The following is a 20,760-nucleotide window of genomic DNA, read 5'->3' as shown; positions in this document are numbered from 1 at the left end:
AATACAATACTTTAGAAAGCATTCTATTATAATACTTTTAATTATTACCATCATTTCTTATTAGGCTGCTAAATTACATTTTTTTCCAAATGAAGGAGAAGTTAAATTATCTTTAAAATTCTAGACTCAACGTAGAATTATTAATGGGAAAGATTGTTACTTTATTAGGAAATATTTATTATGACAAGGGTTATCTTTCCCATCAGAGTGAACTGTATAAAATGGACTTTACAGGACCTACAGTGGTGGTTCTTAGCCCTTCCTGCTGCTGTGACTCTTTAATGTCGTGGTGAGCCCTAGTCATAAAATCATCTCATTGCTACTGCATAACTGTAATTTTGCTACTGTTATAAATCATATGTTATGCAGGATATGTGATATGTGACCCCTGTGGGGTTGCAACCAACATGTTGACAACTGCTGACCTAGCAAAATCTTCACTTTATGGGGACAAACATTTAAGCCTGAGAAAAATAAGTAATATGACCTTCTAACCTATGTCTCAAGTGTCAGATTTAGAAGATGTCTGCCAGGTAAAATGACTTTGGCAAACACTTCCTTACCTGAAAGAAAAACTAACTGGATATTTAATAAAACACTCTTGATCACAACTGCCTAGCACTTTAGAGTCTCAAAAAAGTCAAAATGTCTATTTGACCATCTACTCCCAATACAGTTCCTCTCCATCAAGCTATAAAGCTTGCTATACTCTTTTTCTCACTTCCTGCATCAGAAACCTTAAAGCCATTCTCTCAGTCTATACTGTCCCTGGAAATTTCCACATGCTCTAAGAATCTGGCCAGAGGCAGTTGACATGGATGTCATAGCATGTCAAAATGTAGGCAGTCTGGGTTCTAGGAGTAAAACATACATGACCAAGCTACTAAAAGACAAGTAGGTTCTGAACAAGGGATGAGCAGGCATAAGTCTCAATGCGCTGGGCAGCCCACTGCACTGTGGGCAGGCAGTAAATGCTCTGGGTAGCCTACTGCACTGTGGTCAATGAGGACAAATGAACCACTTGAGATTATCTTGACATTAGAGTTGGCAACATTCAGCTTTTCAAAAGTCTTAAATCATTCTTTCATAATTAGTACTTCCAAAATTAGGCAATTATTCAATTTAGGTATTTTTTCTGTGCCCAAATCACAACTGTATGTGCTTATTCATCAATTAGAAGAGAAATACCTAGAACATAATGGAGAATCATTAACAACACTTCGCACATTTGTTAGATGTCTGAATGGTTAACATAGTAAAATAATGGAATCCCCAATGATTAGTTAAAAATAAATTTAGTGTTTCACCATCACCGTAATTGTAAGATGTTAATTCCAACACTCATATACCAATTTATCCATGATTTTTGTCTTTAACTTACATGCACAGCATGCAGACCCTTTCTTAAGTCCATGCATGCACTCAGCACGTTTTAGTCCAATGATGGAGAAACCCTTGTTTGTAAAGCTTACCAGAAATGACCCCTGCAGTCATCGTGGCAGCAACGGGTGACTGCCTCTTACTCACTCTTGCAAGAAATCTAAACAGTAAGCCATCCCGGGCCATGGCAAACAGAATTCGGGGTAAGGGGAACATAGAACCCAGAAGACTAGAACAGAAAAATTCATAATCCAACGTGAGTTGAGTATTATTCTCCAAGGATACTTACAGGTACACAAAGCCATAAAAACAGGAAAGGCACAAAGATATTGAACTTTATGTTAAACACAACAGAAAAACACCTGTCCACATTTCCAGAGTTCTTGATGAAAAATGATCCCCCTTTTCTTAGTAAAAGTCAACTCTCTCACCTGCCACTGCACCCGACGACAAAGTAGCAATTACTGGTGTCTTCGTTTTGGAATTGATTTGAGCTAGACATTTGAAAAGCAACCCATCCTCCGCCATAGCATAGATTACACGAGGCATTGGGAAAATGGATCCAAGAAGACTGAGTAAAAAGCAAAGACATGCAGTATGGCAAACACATCCATGCAAGACCGCACCCAGAATAGAGACACAGTGATCGCATAACACGCTGTATGACAGCCGGGACTCACATAATCTTAAAGGGCACTACCGTTGGGCATGTAAACATACCTGCCAGTAATGGCCACCGTGTTACTCTTTACTCTGGCAGATACTTGCCCAACCAAATTAAAAGACCAAAGACAGCATTGCAAGTCATTTGTTTCTATTAATGATGGCTACTGAATTAAAAATGAATTAGACTTTGCGAAATTAAATGGTCAACCACTAAAATGTCTTAGGGTTAATAATTCAGAAAACAGAATTCCCAAATTACCAGGAAATTAAAAAGATCAATTAGTTTTATGCCACAGTAAGCCACCCATTTATGCAGTGATTACATATTTTCATATTAACATGATTTTGCATCCTATAGATTGCGGTATATGTAATAGTTTTAAGCATTAAAATTATCAAGTCAAAGAATGGCTCAAAAATTGAACATATTATAGGTTTAGCATATAGAAGGAGCTACAGTTAAGTGTTAGTAACAATGAGGTTCAGTATGCAATTTTTGCTTAAGATAAATTGAATTATTTATGTTTATTGTTCGTGTCATTGTACTTAATATTCAGTTATGAAAGCATTTAACAACAAGAGGTAATGTACTTGACTTTAAAATCCTATTTGGGGAGTGGGGGGCTAGCATGGTGCTTCATGCCTGAAACCCCAACAATTGAGAGGCTGAGCCAGGTGATTGCTGAATGTTTGAGGATAGCCTGGTCTTCCCAGTGACTACGAGGTCAACTGTGGCTACACAGCAAGACCTTGTCTCCCTAAATATCCATTTTCTTTATCCTTTTTTTTCATTACTTAGAGAAGACTTTATTATTTTTTTATCATCGAACCTACATAGATAAGACCATACAGATTTAATACAGTGTGTTATGCTTGCACAAATGGAAAAAAATAAGTCCAGCATTTCTAGACCAATATGGCTGTTGGTCTCTGTACAATCCAACTCAACAGAATTAACTGAGAATTTTTTTTTCCAAACTTGACAGCATAACTACAGTTTCCAAAATTCAAACTATATATGTATAAGGACCAATCATGTTAGCACGCTATGCATCAACAGTTGATGTAGCCATAGGGGGAATCTTTTCACCCCCCTCAAAGATCATGGGGACACACTGGCTTTACAGTTTGGACTACAACTGTTTGGAATTCTTCTTAATGAATCTCACAAACAGCAGATTTCTGAGAAACCCAAAGAAGTAATCCCTAAACTCACTTAGTATTATTGGGACTAGAAACTAGAAACATCTTTGAAATAAAAAAAAAGCCATGTTGATGAATCATACTAAAATTTTTTTCTAGCTTCAAACTTTTGAAAATTATTTCCAATTTATAAAAAGGAATGCTCAGGCCAAAAAAAAAAAAAAAAAAAAAGCTTTTCTTTTTGTGAGAATATTCTGCTATGATGTGTGGCCTGCATGAGGTGTTCCACTTCAAATATGCTAACTAGACAGATATGTTAATAGACACATGAGGTCTCTGGAGACCTGAGCTATGAGCTGTGTCATAGTAAATACGTAGCTACGGAAAAATCTGAACATTTGACATTCAAACTCCCTTGTCTCTTTACATAAAGAATTACCACTGGTAATTTCAGAATGGTAATTCTGTTTTTTTTTTTTTTAAATATTCCATTCTGATCAGTCCTTAAAGGAGAGGGGATAAGCTTGTCACAGTTAAAAGCATTTAGGGTTTAAAAAAGAATGACACAGCACATGGCTTCTACTCCCAGACACACTATTGCTTCATGGAGAATTGTCCAAAGTGTCAAGTCTGCATATAGTTTCCAACTGACACAACAATGCAGGTGAGACTGATGCCAGCAGCATAGTCACCTAAAGGTGTCTACCACAATATGTGGTTATATGTGACACAGACACTCATATGTCCCAATGCTATGTATATTACTACCAAAGCTTATACCATCATTATCTTGGGGGAAAAAATAGCTGACAATGACCATGTTTTTGTAATCACTCAAGGTTTCTAGACAGCAGTTCTGGGCAAATTATTCATTGAGTACATAGCTGTTAATGTGTTCCTCATGTTGGGATATTTTTAGAATATACAGAATCAATCTTGTGATTGCAGTGGCTCAGGCACCAGGGCCTTCAGAGCTCTGGTCAAGCATTCTACCACTGAACTATCCTCACATCCCACAAGAGCAAATCTGAAGCCACTTGACTCTACTTTGCAAGACCCCCTAAGAGCCCCAGTCCCAAGGGCAGTGCAGTGTACCTTGTTGATAAGGCGCAGAGGGAGCCTGCTGCGACAACGTATTTGGCAGGACCCCATCTGACATATTCAAATGCGACAGGGAGTGGACTTTTCTCATCCAGGAGGTAGTAAGGCATCATAAGTGTTAAAGCTGCAGAAACCCCAAAGTAAGCCATAAAGCAGACAAGTAAGGACGTCACTATTCCGATGGGAATGGCCTTTTGCGGATTCCGGACCTCTTCACCTGAGGAAACACAAACAGAGATTTGCACAAAAGGTCAAGAGTTAGATAGGTGAGGGACTTACTGTGGTCAAAGCCTCCCTGTTCTCTGTGGTCTACTCTGCTTTTGTCCCTTGGGCCTTCTTAGCGGGTTCTTTATTTCATATAAAAAAGTTCCCTTCTGCTCGTGAGGATACTTTGCTATTAGCAAAAGGAATCCAGCAATCAGAGGGAGAAAAGAAGAGCGGAATATACAAGTCCGTTTCCTAGCTGCAGAGAAGGAAGAAAAGGAGACACATGAGTATTCTTAAGTCGTTAGGTCTAGAATGACAGCTGACGTCATTTGGAAAACAGCTGCACTGGTATTCTGTAAGCTCTTGAATTTGAGGGCTTCACACAAGCCTATTCCATCTACTTATATGAGACTTCAGATTCCACTGAAAACGTCAGAATATCCTTCTTGTAAGTCTGACCTCTGAAGCTCTCCACATAGTCTGTTATAAGGCCGTGCAACTGGGAAGCTAGAAAGACTCTGGCATGAGGATTTTTGTCATTCGGAACACAGAGGAAAGAATTGGTATAATCTGCCTGGTGAGTGAAAAGGTAATTTAAGGCGATAAACTAACTGGAAGGGACAGAACCTTTAGCTAAAAGATTAAAGATGGAATTGTGCGCAGCACTGAGGATTCTCATCAGATCAGCCAGATGTGGTGTCTTAGGTGATCTTCATAATATCCTCAGGGTAGGTGCTGCTCTTGACCACACAGGAGCCAGCCCTGAGCGTTTTTAGGCAATTGCTTCTGCATCATAGGCAGCATGGCTTGCTGGTGGTTGAGAAGTTAGCATCCTTCCCACCCCACACCTCATCTTCTTCCCTTGCTCCTCTGCTGTACCTGTGTGGCTACCTGCTGTGGTACCCTTTGCTTCTAACTAATGAGGAGGCATCCCCCTTACCAGTTGTTGCAATGCAGTCAAAGCCCACAAAGGCATAAAAGCACGTTGCAGCACCAGCCAATGTCCCTGTAAAGCCATAGGGCATAAAGCCGCCAGCCCCGTAGATGCTTGTTCCATTCTCAGAAGGTGGTTCTCTGAAGAAAAGGACAGCCATTGTCAGCCACTTCAGGGAAACTATCTTCTGGTGTTTTCTCTCAAGCTCTCCAGCCCCAGGGAGGCTGGTGTTGCTCACTGGTTCCTTGAAGCTAAGGTATATAAAACTAAAACTTTATTCTGTTATCTTGTTCTCGGGATTTTGGTAGACTCCCTCACAATGACCCTCTATGTCACTGGCATCCAACTACAGGCTACTCAATGGTAAGTCCAAAAGGCTTGGTCCAAACTCCCTCCCTCCTGTGTGTGTGTGTGTGTGTGTGTGTATGTGTGTGTGTGACAGGGTCTCACTATGCGTCCACATTAGCCTGGAATCTGCCACATAGCTCAGGCTAGACTTAAGTTTTTGTCAAGCCTCTTGCCTTGGCCTCCTGTGTACACAACTGTGCTGATTTGCATAGACCTATGCTAGATGGAACACCCACACAAGCAGGATTTTGACATCAGGGATCCCACATGTGAGCCATGTTCTCCAAGAAAGGTAAGAAGCTTTATCCTCCTCTTCCCCCATAAGAATCAGCTTTTATTGTGAAACAAAAAGAAAGGCAGACTGTACCTTTAAAAAAATTATTTAGGGGGTTGGTGACTCAGTATGTAAAAGCATTTGCCACCAAACCCAGCAACCAGAGTTCGATTCCCAGGACCAAAACAATATCTTGGAAGAAGACAATCAACTCTGGCAAAGTGTCTCCCACCATCCACATACTCAGACAGACAGACAGACAGACAGGCAGACACACACACACCCCTAAACATAAAGAGATACATACACACAGATACATAGACACACACACATATATNGAGATACATACACACAGATACATAGACACACACACATATATACACAGATACAGACATACTCATCTCAGACAGACAGACAGACAGACAGGCAGACAGACACACACACACACCCCTAAACATAAAGAGATACATACACACAGATACATAGATACACACACATATACACACAGATACAGACATACTCATCTTGGTCTCTCACACACAGAGACTCACATTCTGAACAAAGAAATAAAAAAATAGAACCCCCCCCCCACAAAATTTACTTAGAAGACATAAGATAGTGAAATATAAGCCCATAGGCTCAATTAATCATGCTGGAAGTTCAGTGTTTTACCATATATTAAAAACTATAAGATTAGTAGATACTATCATTTCCTTATCAGGATAACTATAAATGATATATAATCAATAAAAATATCCACTTACACTTTACACCATATAACACATACTTCTGTAATTTTATTTTTGCTTATGAAACCAATTCCACTAATAAAACCAAAATGGCTTCAAAGATTTTATGTATGTGGGTTCAAGATGGTGATGGGTTCTCTGTGTAGTCCTAGCTGTCCTGAAATTTACTCTATAGACCAGGGTGGTCTTGAACTCAAAGATTCACCTGCCTCTGCCTCCTAAGTGCTGGGATTAAAGGTTCATGCCATCATGCCTGGCTTCCAAAATTCTTAAAAGCCTGAAAGCATGCAATGAAACTGACTGTACCAACGGAGAAACTACAGGGTGCAACCAAATATTCAAATCAAACAGGAACAAGAAACTATTCAAATTCCTTAGAGTTAGTGAGCTGCTGGGAAGCAGATGTGATGTTCTTCCAGTGCTGAGAGCCTCCCCTGGAGGCTGAGGTTTGGAGCCAGTGCCTGCAGAGCTTCACACAATGGCTCAGCGGGAAGCACACCGCTACCTTAGGATGGGGAATCTACAGAAGAGGAGCTGGGTGTCCTTGAACCATCATCCAGAAAGGTCTCAGAATCAACAAGACTGAGAACTGTTGCTTTACAGAGAACTTGCAAGTACTCTTAAAATGTAACACAGAGAAAACTGGGGGCAGGGGGAGCAGGAAGGGAGAGGGGGGAGCAAGCGGGGAGGGGGAGGCGGGGGGGGGGGAAGGGACTACACAAGAGGGGACCAAATATTTACCTGGCGCTTGCTGATATATTTTTGAGAAACTCTTCACTGATCTTCCAGTTAGCCACATTTCCTTTCACAAACCCAGCCACCATGACAAAGAGAAGGACCAGGATATTAATAGCTGTAAAAAATTTATTCACCCAAGCAGACTCTTTTACTCCAAAAGATAAAAGACCTGTGGAAAAGGAGAAAGTATTAGCATGGGCTCCTTGGCCACAGAAAAGGCAATGCTAGCCTTTTGCCAATCCACAGATTAGATATTATTGTGTTCATATAGTTACCTTACATTTCTTCAATTGTATTGCTAGCTCATTAATTAGGCACTTTACTGTGAAGCAATGCCTTTGGGCACAGAACTGATTTTGATGTCTGACACTAAAGAGATTCCACACCATCTATGTGAGCCTAGTTAACCATGGCTATTATTACTATGGTAGGCACAGACAGAAGGCTTACATCTGAAGGGCTGTCTTTAAAAGCTGTTCCAGAGCTAATATAAAAAGTCCAATCATAACTCTGCCATGTACCCTCTGAACAAAAAATTCTTCCAAGTGTCATGCCAAACAGAAGGTTCTCTGCTATAGAAGGTTCTATTCTCACCTGGATATATTTATTTTATATTAGGGATGTAAATTTCCCATTCGAGTAGTTGGATGAAACCGAGCAGTATAAAGAATAAAGATCAATTCTGGTATCCCTGCAGAATTCTACACATGCACATACATTTATTTCTGCACCCACAAATTCATCATCAGGGTTAGCAGCTGCATGGCATTCTATGTGGAGATACTTTAATTCCTTATTTATAGACAATTAGGTCACTCTTGGTTTTATTTTATAAACAGCACTGACATCACTGACATTTTATAAATATCCTTCTCATTTTATAACATTTTCCTTACAAATAGTCTTCTGTAAACTAAGAGTGTATGGGTAGATTCCTGCCTTGAAGCTTGGGGAAATCCCATGGAAGATGGAGAGGAAGAATTGTCAGAGCCAGAGGGGTTGAGGACAGTAGAAGAACATGGCCCACAGAATCAACTAAGTAGGGATCATAGAGGCTCATAGAGACTGAAGTAGCAATCACAGAGCCTGCATGGGTCTGCACAAGGCCCTCTGCATCTATGTTAGAGTTGTATAGCTTGGTATTTCTGTGGGACTCTTAACAACGGGAGTGAGGTGTCTCTGACTCTTTTGCTTGATCTTGGAACCCCTTTCCTCTTGCTGGGTTGCCTCATCCGGCCTTGATATGAGGCTCTGTGCCTAGTGTCACTGTGTTCAGCTGATATCTCTAGGAGGCCTGCTCTTCTCTGAGGACAAACAGAAGAGTAGATTGGGGGGGGGCGGGGAAGGGTGGTGATGGGGGTGGGTGGGGGGGAGGTTAGGCTGGATAGGACTGGGAGGAGGAGGAAGGAGAAGCTGCAGTCAGAATACACTGAAAACAAAACAAAACAGTATCTGGAAGGGCGTGCCTTGTACATGTGTGTGCATGCGTGGGTACAAGTGTGAATGTGCGGATGTGTGCACATGTGCATGAGTGTGTGTGTGGAGGTCAGAGGTCGATGTGGCTGCCTGCCTTGATTCTCTGAACTTCATTTTTGAGACAGTCTCCTGCTCTAACTGGAGCTCCTCACCTCGAGGCTGGCTGTCCAACAGACTTTGGGGATTCAGGGATCTACCTGCCTTGGTTTCCCCCATCTCCAGTGCGGGGGTTACACATGGGCATCACCAGTCCCAGCCTCTGGGTGAGCTCTGGGGATCCAGGCCCACATTGTCGTGCTTGTGACAGCAGGCAATTTATCCACCAAGTCGTCTTCCAAGCCCCACACATGCATTTTTATACAAGGCAAAGTCGGCCTCATCTACGTTGTACAAGTTTTACGTCAGAGTATTCTATTCATACTGATTTATAAAAGGCATTTATATATTATTAGCTGTGTATCAGTCATTCGTGGATTATAGTTTTCATCTCTATTGTTTTAAAATTCCTTCACTTGGCTAATTTCAGTGGTAAGTATAGAGCCTGTGTGTATTAGGCAAATGTTAACAATGAACGTCATTCCTGGCTGTATAGATTGCTCTAACCTTAACACGTTGCTTATAAATGTTAATATTTGTTGGAATAACCCGTATGTCCCTATTTTAGTAACTACTTCTAATAAGATTTTCCCCAAACTACAACCTTCAAATATTCGCTCTCCATTCAGTTTTTAAATGATTATTCTGCTTATCCTATCTGTATCTTTTATCCACCTGACGTACAATGTGAATTATGGGTCTTAGTTAAACGTTTACTCCGGGAGCAATGGATGCTATGAGAAGAGAATGCTGACCTTACTCAGAGAACTCAGGCTCCAAACCTATGCAATATACTCTCCCCGGCCCATTAGTGTGGTCCCTTATAGGGGATGGCGTATGACTGGTTTCCTTACCTGCCAGAAGTAATACAAGGCACACAGCAAAGAAGTCTGGATACTCTGCCAGACCAGTGTAATTCATTCTGAAGTACGTTTTGAAAAACTGGCCAATCTGTTTATTAAGAAGTTCGTCGAAGGTGCCACTCCATGCTCTTGCGACACTGGACGTACCTACCCAACACAGAATGTTAAGAGAATAAAAGGCTGCAGGTAGAAAATGAATGTAACATCTGCCTAGTCGATTCCTGGAGAAACCTGGCTTAGTTCATACCAGCTGAAAATTTTAACCACATTATAAAATCATATCCTTCCTTCCTTCCTTCCTTCCTTCCTTCCTTCCTTCCTTCCTTCCTTCCTTCCTTCCTTCCTTCCTTCTTTCCTTCCTCCCGAGGTAGGATCCTACTATGCAACTTAGGTAGACATCATACCAGTGTGTTGTCATGCTCAGCTACAGCAGCCATTAAATGCCCATAGCAGGCAGCTTTGTTTGAAACAAAGAGCTATTTAAGGGCTGGGTAGATGGCTGAGCAGTTAAAATGTTTGTTTCACTATGCAAGATGCCAGTTCAGACCCTTAAGTAAGTAGTACTGGGTGGCATGGCCTATAAGCCTCGCTTTAGAAGGCAGACACTAATACCGTAGAGCAAACAGGCCGAGACTACCTGGAATGTAACTGCAGAGTTCAGAAAGCATTTTGTTTTTGTTTTGTTTTCAAAGCCACTGAGAATCATGAATTCAAAGTGGAAGCAAAATCAGACTTCCTAGATGAAGATGTATTTTAGATATGACAGTGAGATGGAACAAGGACTACCCCACAGCTGAGAAGTGCAGGCTTATCCCTAGAAACGAGGCCTTCTGGAGAACTTTTTTTTTTTTTTACTCATACTCGTTTTTGAAGCATACCTATGACATATGACAGGATGAGATTCCAGCCAGTGATGAAGGCCCACAGCTCTCCGACCGTGACGTAAGTGTATAGATACGCAGATCCAGTCTTGGGTACTCGGGCCCCAAATTCAGCATAGCAAAGGCCGGCCATAACCGAGGCCAGGGCAGCGATGAGGAAAGACACCACAATACTCGGGCCAGAATCAGCTTTGGCGACTTCCCCAGCCAGGACGTAGACCCCAGCGCCCAGAGTGCTTCCAACTCCCAAAGCGATGAGGTCCACGGTGGTTAAGCAGCGGCAGAGTTTGGAATCTTCAAGGCTGTCCAGTGTGACAATTTTTCTCCGGATCAGACATCTCGCGAAAGTCAGCACTGCTCTGCAGGGAATCATGGTGGAAGAGAGCAACCTGTAGGAGAGAGGAGAGGGGGGTGTTGAGGCCATCTCCCCTCCCGCTGAACACAGAAGGGCAGTGGGCCTCTCTTTAACAGATACTTGGTTCAGAGCATCCAGGAGGGCTTAAGAATTTGATGGTGAGTTAATCTCTTACTTCTATGTATTTCATCAATACATATTATTATTACTATCTATCTCCACATTAATTCCAAGGAATATGTACAACCTAAGTTCAAAAGAAATACTGTAAATTTAAATGGTCTATTTGGTGTTAGCTACAGGGACACGCAGTTCAGTAGACTGAAGGCAGCCAGGGAGGAGGGGTGGAGTGTGTTGTGTGTCAGTCTTGTACTTCACTGGCTGCACACCTGTACAGTGACCTGCTGGTGTGGGGTGTTGCTCCCTTCAACTTCCTCAGACCCATCAACAGTAACACAACCTCAGGAGATTGTTGCCTGCAAGTCTCGCCCCCTGTCCTTGGCCTTAGGAGACCTGGGCTCTAACGTTGTAGGAATTCTGGAGATGGTAGCCATGGGTACATATCCTTTCTCAACCAATGATTATTTTGTTAATTGCTGAAGCAGTAGTTTTCTTTGAAGAAGAAAAATACGCTTTAGATGAGATTGGAGATAATGAGACAGAGGAGGCCCGAGGGGATTATCACGATGTGCATGCCTCCCTCTGCAAGGTCATATTGAGGCTACATTTGAATCTTCTTTAGTCCACGCTCAGCCCAAAGAACGGCAATTTCTAAGTACCTATACTTTGATGAAGTATTTAATTCTTGCCAAAAAGCAGACTCCTTCTTCCGCATCCTGGAGGCATAACTTATAAGACTTCCTCAATCCATGGGAATTGACAGCAGAGAATTCTGGGTCTAGCAAACCATCATACCTGACGGTAGCTAACACCATGGCGGGCAGACATTTCCCCCCTCCCCCTCCCCCCAACATGTATTTGAAATCTGCTAGTTACAGAAAATTATCTAGCCTCGATTGTCGCTTTGCTTCTGTATTTGAGACAAAAGTCACAGAAACAGATCTCTTCACTACTGCTCTATGTCAAGGCTGATCTGTCAAGCTTACTCCCTGCAGTGTGACAATAGGCTCTCACAAAAACACTATCCCAGGAACAAGAGGAGTTGTCAACCAATTAGCTTGTCAACCAATTAGAACCCAGGGTTTTCTTTCTCTTCCTCTACCGGTTTTGTGGTGAGCCACATCTCTGTCTGGACTGATGGAGAGAAATACAGTTAGAACGTACAGTACAGGGATCTTTGCCTGCCCCCTTACCACCCCCCATTAGATATTTTAACTTTGTGATCTTCATAGTCAATAGCAACTACACGCCTACAATTTTAACATTCCAATACAAAGTTTTAACAGTAGATGAGACAAGGTAGCAAAGGGGGAAAAACCGCTATGGCGCGGATTACTGATGACAGTTCTTTTTACTTCTCTTTGAGAGATGATTTTCTCAAAACAAAATATTATCCAACCAGAAATGGTCACTGTTGAACCTGGACTAGGCAACAACAACAAAACAAGCTTTGCACTGAAACCTAAAATCACTTTTCCTGAAAAACACTTTTCTGCACATATTTCCCCTAAACGCTTACTCTATCTTTTCTCCATATCAAATTTTCTGGACAATTTTTTTTCCCTCTAAAGGAAGATAGGTGAATGGCAAAGTCCAGATAAGTAAAAATTAAAGACCCAATTGAGGTTATTACAAATGAACAACCACAGCAATAATGACGTATTTTCTTTCCTTTTCAAGTACCGAATCGGTATGGCCAGAAAGCTAAAGTAAAACATGTACTACTTCAAAATTTCCCATGGGCAAGCAACTCTCCCAAGGTTACACAACCGGATGAACAGCTGAGGCAGGATTTTGGAAGGTTCCTAAAGACAACTGGTGGTTTGTAACACGTGGGGACACTCACCTCCATAAAAGCAAACCCACAGCTGCAGTACAGACACAGCGGTTTCACTCAACTAGATGAACATGAGGTTTTGTTTGTTTGTTTGTTTGTTTGTTTGTTTTTTAAGCATGTAACTTTGTTCCCAGGGCAAGGGAAAGCAGGATGAAGCAAAAAGTGAAATAGAGCAAGCAAAGCCTTGGGCGCTGGGGTAACTAGAGTAGCGGCCCAGTCAGCACTCCGCCCTGGCTCGGTTGCAGCACAGGCACCAAGCAGGCGCCCTTTCTCTTCAGCAATGGCTGGCCAATAAATCACCCTGAATGCCACCGGGTACCACCTGTTCCCTTTTCCCAGGCTGCTAGTGCCAGTTACTCTCCACACGCCACCACAAGCATCGAAAGATGCCCTTCCCCCAAATTATTTCAAACCCAACTCGCAAGTGCTACTGTTAAAAAATGCCCACGATCCATGGTGCTCATTGCATGCCTGGTACCTGACACCCTTTAGTTTATTGTCCTATGACTTTCTCAACGTTCCTATAAAGATTAGGTCTATTATTAATTCTGTTGCAGAGATGAACGAACTGAGGTAAAGTACAGTTAGCCAACATCACAGTCCACCTATGATGGAAATAAGATGAAACCCACTGCATGTGACTCAGTTATCTCATGTCAGAGAGCCTGCATATCAGATATCTGCATTATGATTTGTAACAGTAGCAAAATCACAGTTGTGAAGTAGCAAGGAAATGATTTTATGGTTGGGGATCACCACAGCATGAAGAACCGTATTAAAGAGTCACAGCATAAGGGACTTCAGTAGCGGCCCAGTCACAGCTTCAGAGCACAACAATAGTTGCTCTGAAGCCTTTCTTTGTAGGCAGGCAACGTACAGCATCATCAGTTTGCTGAAGTCTCCATCACTGGCCACCTGCTCTTCCATCACTACAGCACTGTCCCCCACCTCTAAGCCACAGGTAGCTGGACTGGAAACAGCCAGACAGGGCAGACTCAGATGTCCCCCAGACTCTAAAGAAAATGACTGGGGCACACAAGCCAATAGTTCATACTGGAATAGTATCTAGGGAGCTGACTGAATGTGCTTGCCATGCCGGGACACATAGCCAGAGGGGCGTCAGCTGCATTTTCTCTTCCCTCCAGCCCTGCTGAGTTTGCAGTGTTAGACTGTTCTCGACTTTGTTCCAACTAACTCCCTGGTCATATAAGCTATGCTGAGCTGTCGGGTCACTAAAACCAGAAGTTATCAATGGAGGTCTGCTGGTGCTGCGGAGGCCGCTCTATCGCCTCTGCTTTCATTCAACCCTGAACTGGTTATCTCTTAACCTCGAGTGCTCCACTTCCTGCTAATTCACCTTCCTTCTGGCATCAGGCTTCCAGCTGGAATACCTTGAGGACGTCCTTATTTTCCCAGTAAGGTATTTGGGACATTAGTACCCATTAGGTCTGTCCTTTACACACATCTGCTAACACCAGATGTTTGGTGTGGACTTTGCAAGGAAGAAGGTATTTCACAGGTGTGGGGTTCCTATATTTCAGAAGCTCAAAGCTGTTGTGCTGTTGTGGCTGTTGTCCACTGACTATTGACACGGTCTGGTGATCTTCCGTGCAAGCTGTAATTTCATGCTGGCCAGATGTTGTCGTGTCCCAATTGCCCCTCTCTGCAAGAAGAAGGTTGAGACTGGGTGTAGTAGCACATTTCCTGTGATGGCAGCTCTCAGGAGGCTGAGGTGGGAAGATCAGCATCTCAAATCAGCCACACAATGATTCCTAGGCCAACCTGGGCTACATGGGGAGGTGCTGACTCAAATCAAAGAGAACCAAAGTAAATCAAAACAGTTAAATAAAGCAAGACATGGGGGGAGGGGTGTCATTTAGTATTCCTTCTTGAGGAAACTGTAAAAAGTGGCCATGATTGGTTTAAAAGGAAATCATATGACTTTAATTCAACATTTAATGCCCTGTCAATTCTAGGATGCCAAGAGAATTCGGATGATCTGAAGGAACCTGTGCACTTAGCGCCGTTTGAAGCAGCCACTGGTCAGGAATCAAACTGCTTTATTTATTTCTGGGTCAGTCACCAAATTCTGGATTCCAGATGCTGGAAGTAAAGGCCCAGACTAGGGTGGGCACTGGAGAACAGCAGAGGTCTTTTGTCTGAAGGCAGAGAACTGAGAAATGTTTCAGGACCCTCTGGTCTCCTCTCTTCATTCTTCCCAGAAGCAAAACACCCCTTTTCAAATGCCACACTTCCCCCCAAGTTACTTAACTTAACTGGCTGCTACAACTTGACCACTTTTGTTTCAGTGCTAGGCAAAAATTCCTCCCATCAAACTGTGGTGGGAAAGGAATTTGACAAGAATTCACACCCGTTTTTAGCTCAAAAAAAAAAAAGTAGCTGGATACCTACTTTCTTTCGTGGTTTTGCTTCAGAGTTATTTCTTGACAAAGAAAAAAAGGTCACCTTGGACACTACGTTTTCAGTTTTGAAAAGAATGCTCTGATTGGGCGCGTTTTAAATCCCTGGAACAGTGTATAAGCAGAGACTGCTATCTCTGGCATCTTGGGAAGATTCTTGAAACACTGCTATTGGTTATGGGAACTTTGTAAGTTCACTTGACTTCGGCTACTTCAGAATGAAACACTCCTATTGTGTGCTCAGAGGAAGCAAGGAACCCAATGCCAGCTCATTCCCAGGGCACAGAACTACAAGTTAGAGTTAGAATATGCAAATGAAGGACAAGGTTAAAAATGAGCCCAACTTGAAACAACAACGGAGTTCTTAAACCACAAGCCCAGCAGTCTTGACACATTTTTTTTTAAAGCAAAATTTGTCTTTATTTTCCCATCTCTGTAAAGACTGAACTCAGCCTACCCAACTGTTCCACACATCACGTTCTCTCAAAGGTCAAGCCTTAGAAATTTCAAAAATTGAAACTTTTTTTTTGTCTAAGTGGAAACCCTTTAAAACCATCCTAGGGAGCACAGAGACAGACAGACACCAGAGTCAGACAGGCCGACTGGTTATCCCTGTGGCCTGTGTGAAGGGAGGTCTTGCACTACCAGAATGCACAGCAGGGGGCACACTGCTCAGACTGCAGCTGGAGGGGGGGGGCAGTGAAGTCTTCAAGAGACGAAGAAGAGGGAAAAAAAGGCTAAGTGTGGCAATGAATTGCTATAGTCCTATCACTCTGAAGGCTGAAAGAAGAGGATCAAGAGTTCAAGGCCAGCCTGGATCATACAGGCAGACTTTGTCTCAAGAACGAAATAAATAGTAAATAAACAAGGTTGCCGACAGCACAGTCTCTAAAGCAAAAATATGAATGGGAAAACCATTTAGCATTCTTCTAACAATGAAGCAATATCCACAGTGTTCAAACTCATTTTGAAACTTTGATGAACTCATATCCTCTGCCTCTTCTGAAACTGGAAGTCAAACAATCTTTATTTTCTCTGAAACAACTCTTTTCTAAAAAAAAAAAAACCAAGAACCTCACTTTTGCAAACTAGTAACAGTTGTTTCTATAATGAACAATAAAAGAAAAATTCTTAAAAGTTGCTAACATAAAAAAATCTTTACCAAAAGTTCCTCCACCCATTGATTTAACTTAAACAGGAGCGGTTTATATTACTATGTGATTTAAAATTTAAATGATCTCATAACTGAAAACCTATCTGATAATAATTCACCAACAAACCCTTTTAGGTATTTAAATAATGTGGGAAGAGTAGGCTTTATAAAAATGACCCACAAGAACAAAATGAGGGCTGGTGGGATGGGTTGGTGGGTAAGGACATCCATTCTGCACGGTTGGGGACCTAGTTTGAATCCCCAGCAACCACATAAAAAGCTGGGTATGTTCTGTTGGCCTCTAACCCAGCACTAGGTGGGAGGGGAGAGATAGGTGACCCCAGAACTTGCTGGGTTGCTACCATAGCCCAAACAGAGAGCTTCCAATTCAATGAGAAAGTCACTCTTTTTTTTTTTTTAAAGGTTTATTTTATGTATGTGAGTGCACTATAGCTGTCTTCATGCACACCAGAAGAGGACATCAGATCCCATTACAGATGGTTGTGAGCCACCATGTGGTAGCTGGGAATTGAACTCAGGATCTCTGGAAGAGCAGTCAGTGCTCTTAACCACTGAACCATCTCTCCAGCCTGAGAAAGTCATTCTTTTTTTTTTTTTCCTTTTTTAAAGATTTATTTATTTATTATATGTAAGTACACTGTAGCTGTCTTTGTCTTCAGACGCACCAGAAGAGGGTATCAGATCTCATTACGGGTGGTTGTGAGCCACCATGTGGTAGCTGGGAATTGAACTCAGGATCTTTGGAAGAGCAGTCGGGTGCTCTTACCCACTGAGCCATCTCACCAGCCCGAGAAAGTCATTCTTAAGGTCATAAGACAGAGTGATAGATGAAGACACCTGTTATCCAGCTATGGGTTCCGCCTATGTGCACCCAAGTGTGCAACACACACATACACACACATGCACCCCATGCTCACACACAATCATCCCATACACGCACACACAAATGCACATAAAAGTATTCAACATCCAATGTAAAGTATTTAAAAGCCAACAATGTACATTATAAGCACACATTTATAGTGTTTTGATAGTGTTAAGAATGTAAGAAGGAAAAAAAAAACTCTCTTCAACTCCAAATTCCTGCTGCTGCTTTACAAAATAATATTTGATTCGACTTTCAGGAGCTTTAGCACTAACACGGGGAGAGGAAGAGGGAGAGGGGGAGGGGGAGGGGGATGGGGAGGGAGAGGAATATGAAGCTCTCGTAAATGCATTATTTTAAGAAATGGGAATTTAGCTTCCATAATTTTAAGAACGCTTGGGTACCTATCCAACTACATATATATCAGAACATTGCTCTAAGAATTATGAAATAGCTACTAGTAAGTTTTAATTTTAGTGCTTTGAATCTTATTTACACTGGACTCTCCTCTGCCCTTAGCCTGAGTCTCCAAGTCACTCCACTGTGCTCTCTCTCTCCAGCTTACCCTTGTAGCCTTGAGTTCTGCTGCTCTCTGTGTGAATGCTGTGGTCTGACCTGCCCACAAACTATCCTCGGAACGTTTGCTTTCTCGCCCACACATGTGAAGGGAGATATTGACCTGTGTGTTCCTGGCTGCTCCTGGCTTGTCTCCTGGCCCTCACTTTCTGTCCCCATGCCAGGGTGTCTGAGCCACTGAAGTCAGTCAGTCACGTCTCTGCCTTCTCTACCAGCTCCCAGACTCCTTTGCACTCAAAAGAAAAGTCAATAGTCTAAAGAGTGAGTACCTCTGGGTTATCTACCTACCAAGAGAACTGGGAGGAAGGGAGATTTTGAGAATCGGAATCTCACTCAGATCTCCTCCAAGAGGTGGGGTGAAGGCCAAAATCCCCCTAACTATACTTGGGAAAATGTACTGTTGTGTTTGATATGTGCTCTCTGGCTCCTTCCTCCTTAAAGAAGGGAACACTGCTTGTTTGGTAGGGAACATATTCACATGCTATCGTTTCTCCACATAACAGGCTTAACATGAATTTATCGCAGTAGTCTCTATAACCAGACTTGGTGGAATGAACGGACTGTAGCTCATCAGCTGACAGGGAAGGGCAGAGAGAGAAATTTTTACCAAAGACTTGAGCTTAAAGGACTCTCATGAAGATGACTATAGTGTGCCAGAAAAGACACATGGAGAGAAGAGAAGTATTTAAATAATGCTGCTAAGATTTTAAAAAATGACTTCAGGTATTTGATTATTCTCCAAAGGTACTAAGGTTTTTAGTTTTCTTAGTTTTCTATCCTAAAGGATATAGAAATCTTCATTCCATCTTTCAAACTTCGTGGAAGCTTTGTGTACAGGACCTTTGAAACAGCTGCCTCCTCACCTCACCTTGCTGCACATTTATTCACCCCCACTACCAGCACCACACGGCACCTTCTTCATTTTTGGCCCTCAAGAAGGGCTGAGTATGAAGGCATCTGTTTCCCTCTGTGCAATGCTCACTGATAGAAAACCCTTAACCTCCTGACTGTGTTTTTTTGATTCTGTCCCTGGGCTTAATTCTGTCTTAACAACAAATACAGATTAAACCCCCATTCAAATAAATCGAAATGGCTACTGCCCAAACACTTCCTCAGGTACACACAATCCATCCAAGTCCAACAAACACACTGAACATCCCTGACAGGAGGCATCACACCCCCCACAAGGCAGAGTTCCAGATGTGGCAGAACACAGAGTGTTGTTTGCTTACCGTCCTCCTCCACCCTACATATCTCTATTAATTTGCTGTATTTAATAATCACCCTGACCTGAGAACAATGACGTACAGGCGTTGGATCTGCTGCTATCTCCTTAGCCCATCTCCTGCTTCCTCCTCTCTGCCTTGTATAACACTGGGTTTCCTTTTAAATTCCCTAGAACACAGAGTCTGGGGCTTCGTGCTTGGTGTTTCTTCTTGGAAAACAACTTTTTCCTTTTTAACCTGGACAGGTCCCTTTCCATTAAATTAGGTCAGTCTTGCTCTTCCAGTACTAGGTTGTGTTGTTGTTGTTTTCTTTCGCTTTATCTTTTTCTTTCTTGGTGCTTGGGGTCCAACCTACAACCTCACACTTTCTCAAAAGCATCCACACCACACCCCTAGCCTACTCTATATTTTTACGTCACTTTGGTCTTTATAATAATTATAGACTTGGATGAACACATTTACCTCCTTATTACAGGCTGAGTTGTGTTTCTCAAACATCTGTGAAGTTCTGGACTCCAGGATCTGGCTTGGTGACATTGTGTAGACAGAAGGACTTTGTAGGCTTTAAGTCCATTAGGGCAAGCCCTAGCAGACTATGACTTGTGCTCACAGATAAAGAGGAATCTGCCACATGACACACAGGAAAAGGCCACGAGGTAACTGAGGCACAAGTTGGTGATACATCTCTTAACCAACGAATAGCAAAGGTTCATGACCACCCACCATAAAAGGATAGGGAAATGGGAAGGGGAACTATGCCCCAGATGTCACTCTGATTTTTGGACTTGTGACTTCAGAACTGTGACACAGTTCATTTCTGGTAAGTCAGCCGATCTTTGATACCTTTCTAGAGCAAGCTCTAGAAATCAACATATTCCTATAGGTTGTTAAGTTTCTTGAAACAACAGCCTATATTTCACTTTTTGTTTTATTTCTTGTGCTCTCTCAGAGATTTTGAAATATAGACAGGCATCCACCCTCTCAACAAAGAAGTGACTGATTCATACTGGGTTTCAAGTTAACTCAAACACATATGACTGTTTTGTTTTGTTTTATCAAGGATGTCTATATGAGTAGATGCCTCAATTCCACAGTGTCTTACCATACCACTTCAAAACAGAAACTTAGCATTTCCAGTGTCCTATTTGAGATCGTTGTAATACAGGACAATCAGTCAAGTCATTAAAGAACCTGCCTATTTTTGTGTCATTGCCATTTTGACAAGTCTGTTTTTCATCTTTAAGTAAATTATATTAGAAATGTCAAGCCTGCCAGGCGGTGGTGGCGTACGCCTTTAGTCCCAGCACTTGGGAGGCAGAGGCAGGCGGATT

The 20,760-nt window shown here is 42.2% G+C and overlaps 1 protein-coding gene across 2 annotated transcripts in view; it reads right to left on the bottom strand.

The window, feature by feature from the left end:
* The window catches only part of Slc7a2 (solute carrier family 7 member 2), a 54,377-nt gene that overhangs the window by 7,167 nt on the left and 26,450 nt on the right, over positions 1 to 20,760 (bottom strand). For both annotated transcript variants that reach the window (XM_021170249.2, XM_029480905.1), the window contains exons 2-7: positions 10,854 to 11,245; positions 9,967 to 10,122; positions 7,544 to 7,709; positions 5,438 to 5,571; positions 4,285 to 4,507; positions 1,473 to 1,609 (exon numbers count right to left, since the gene is read on the bottom strand). In XM_021170249.2, the coding sequence (XP_021025908.1) occupies positions 1,473 to 1,609; positions 4,285 to 4,507; positions 5,438 to 5,571; positions 7,544 to 7,709; positions 9,967 to 10,122; positions 10,854 to 11,229 (1,192 nt within the window). In that variant the 5' untranslated portion in view covers positions 11,230 to 11,245. The remainder of the gene's footprint in view (positions 1 to 1,472; positions 1,610 to 4,284; positions 4,508 to 5,437; positions 5,572 to 7,543; positions 7,710 to 9,966; positions 10,123 to 10,853; positions 11,246 to 20,760) is intronic.

Source organism: Mus caroli, chromosome 8 (assembly GCF_900094665.2).
Source record: "Mus caroli chromosome 8, CAROLI_EIJ_v1.1, whole genome shotgun sequence".
Taxonomy (NCBI): Eukaryota; Metazoa; Chordata; class Mammalia; order Rodentia; family Muridae; genus Mus; species Mus caroli.
Note: the sequence above shows the minus strand (reverse complement) of the source record. Positions and strands in the feature narration are given on the sequence as shown.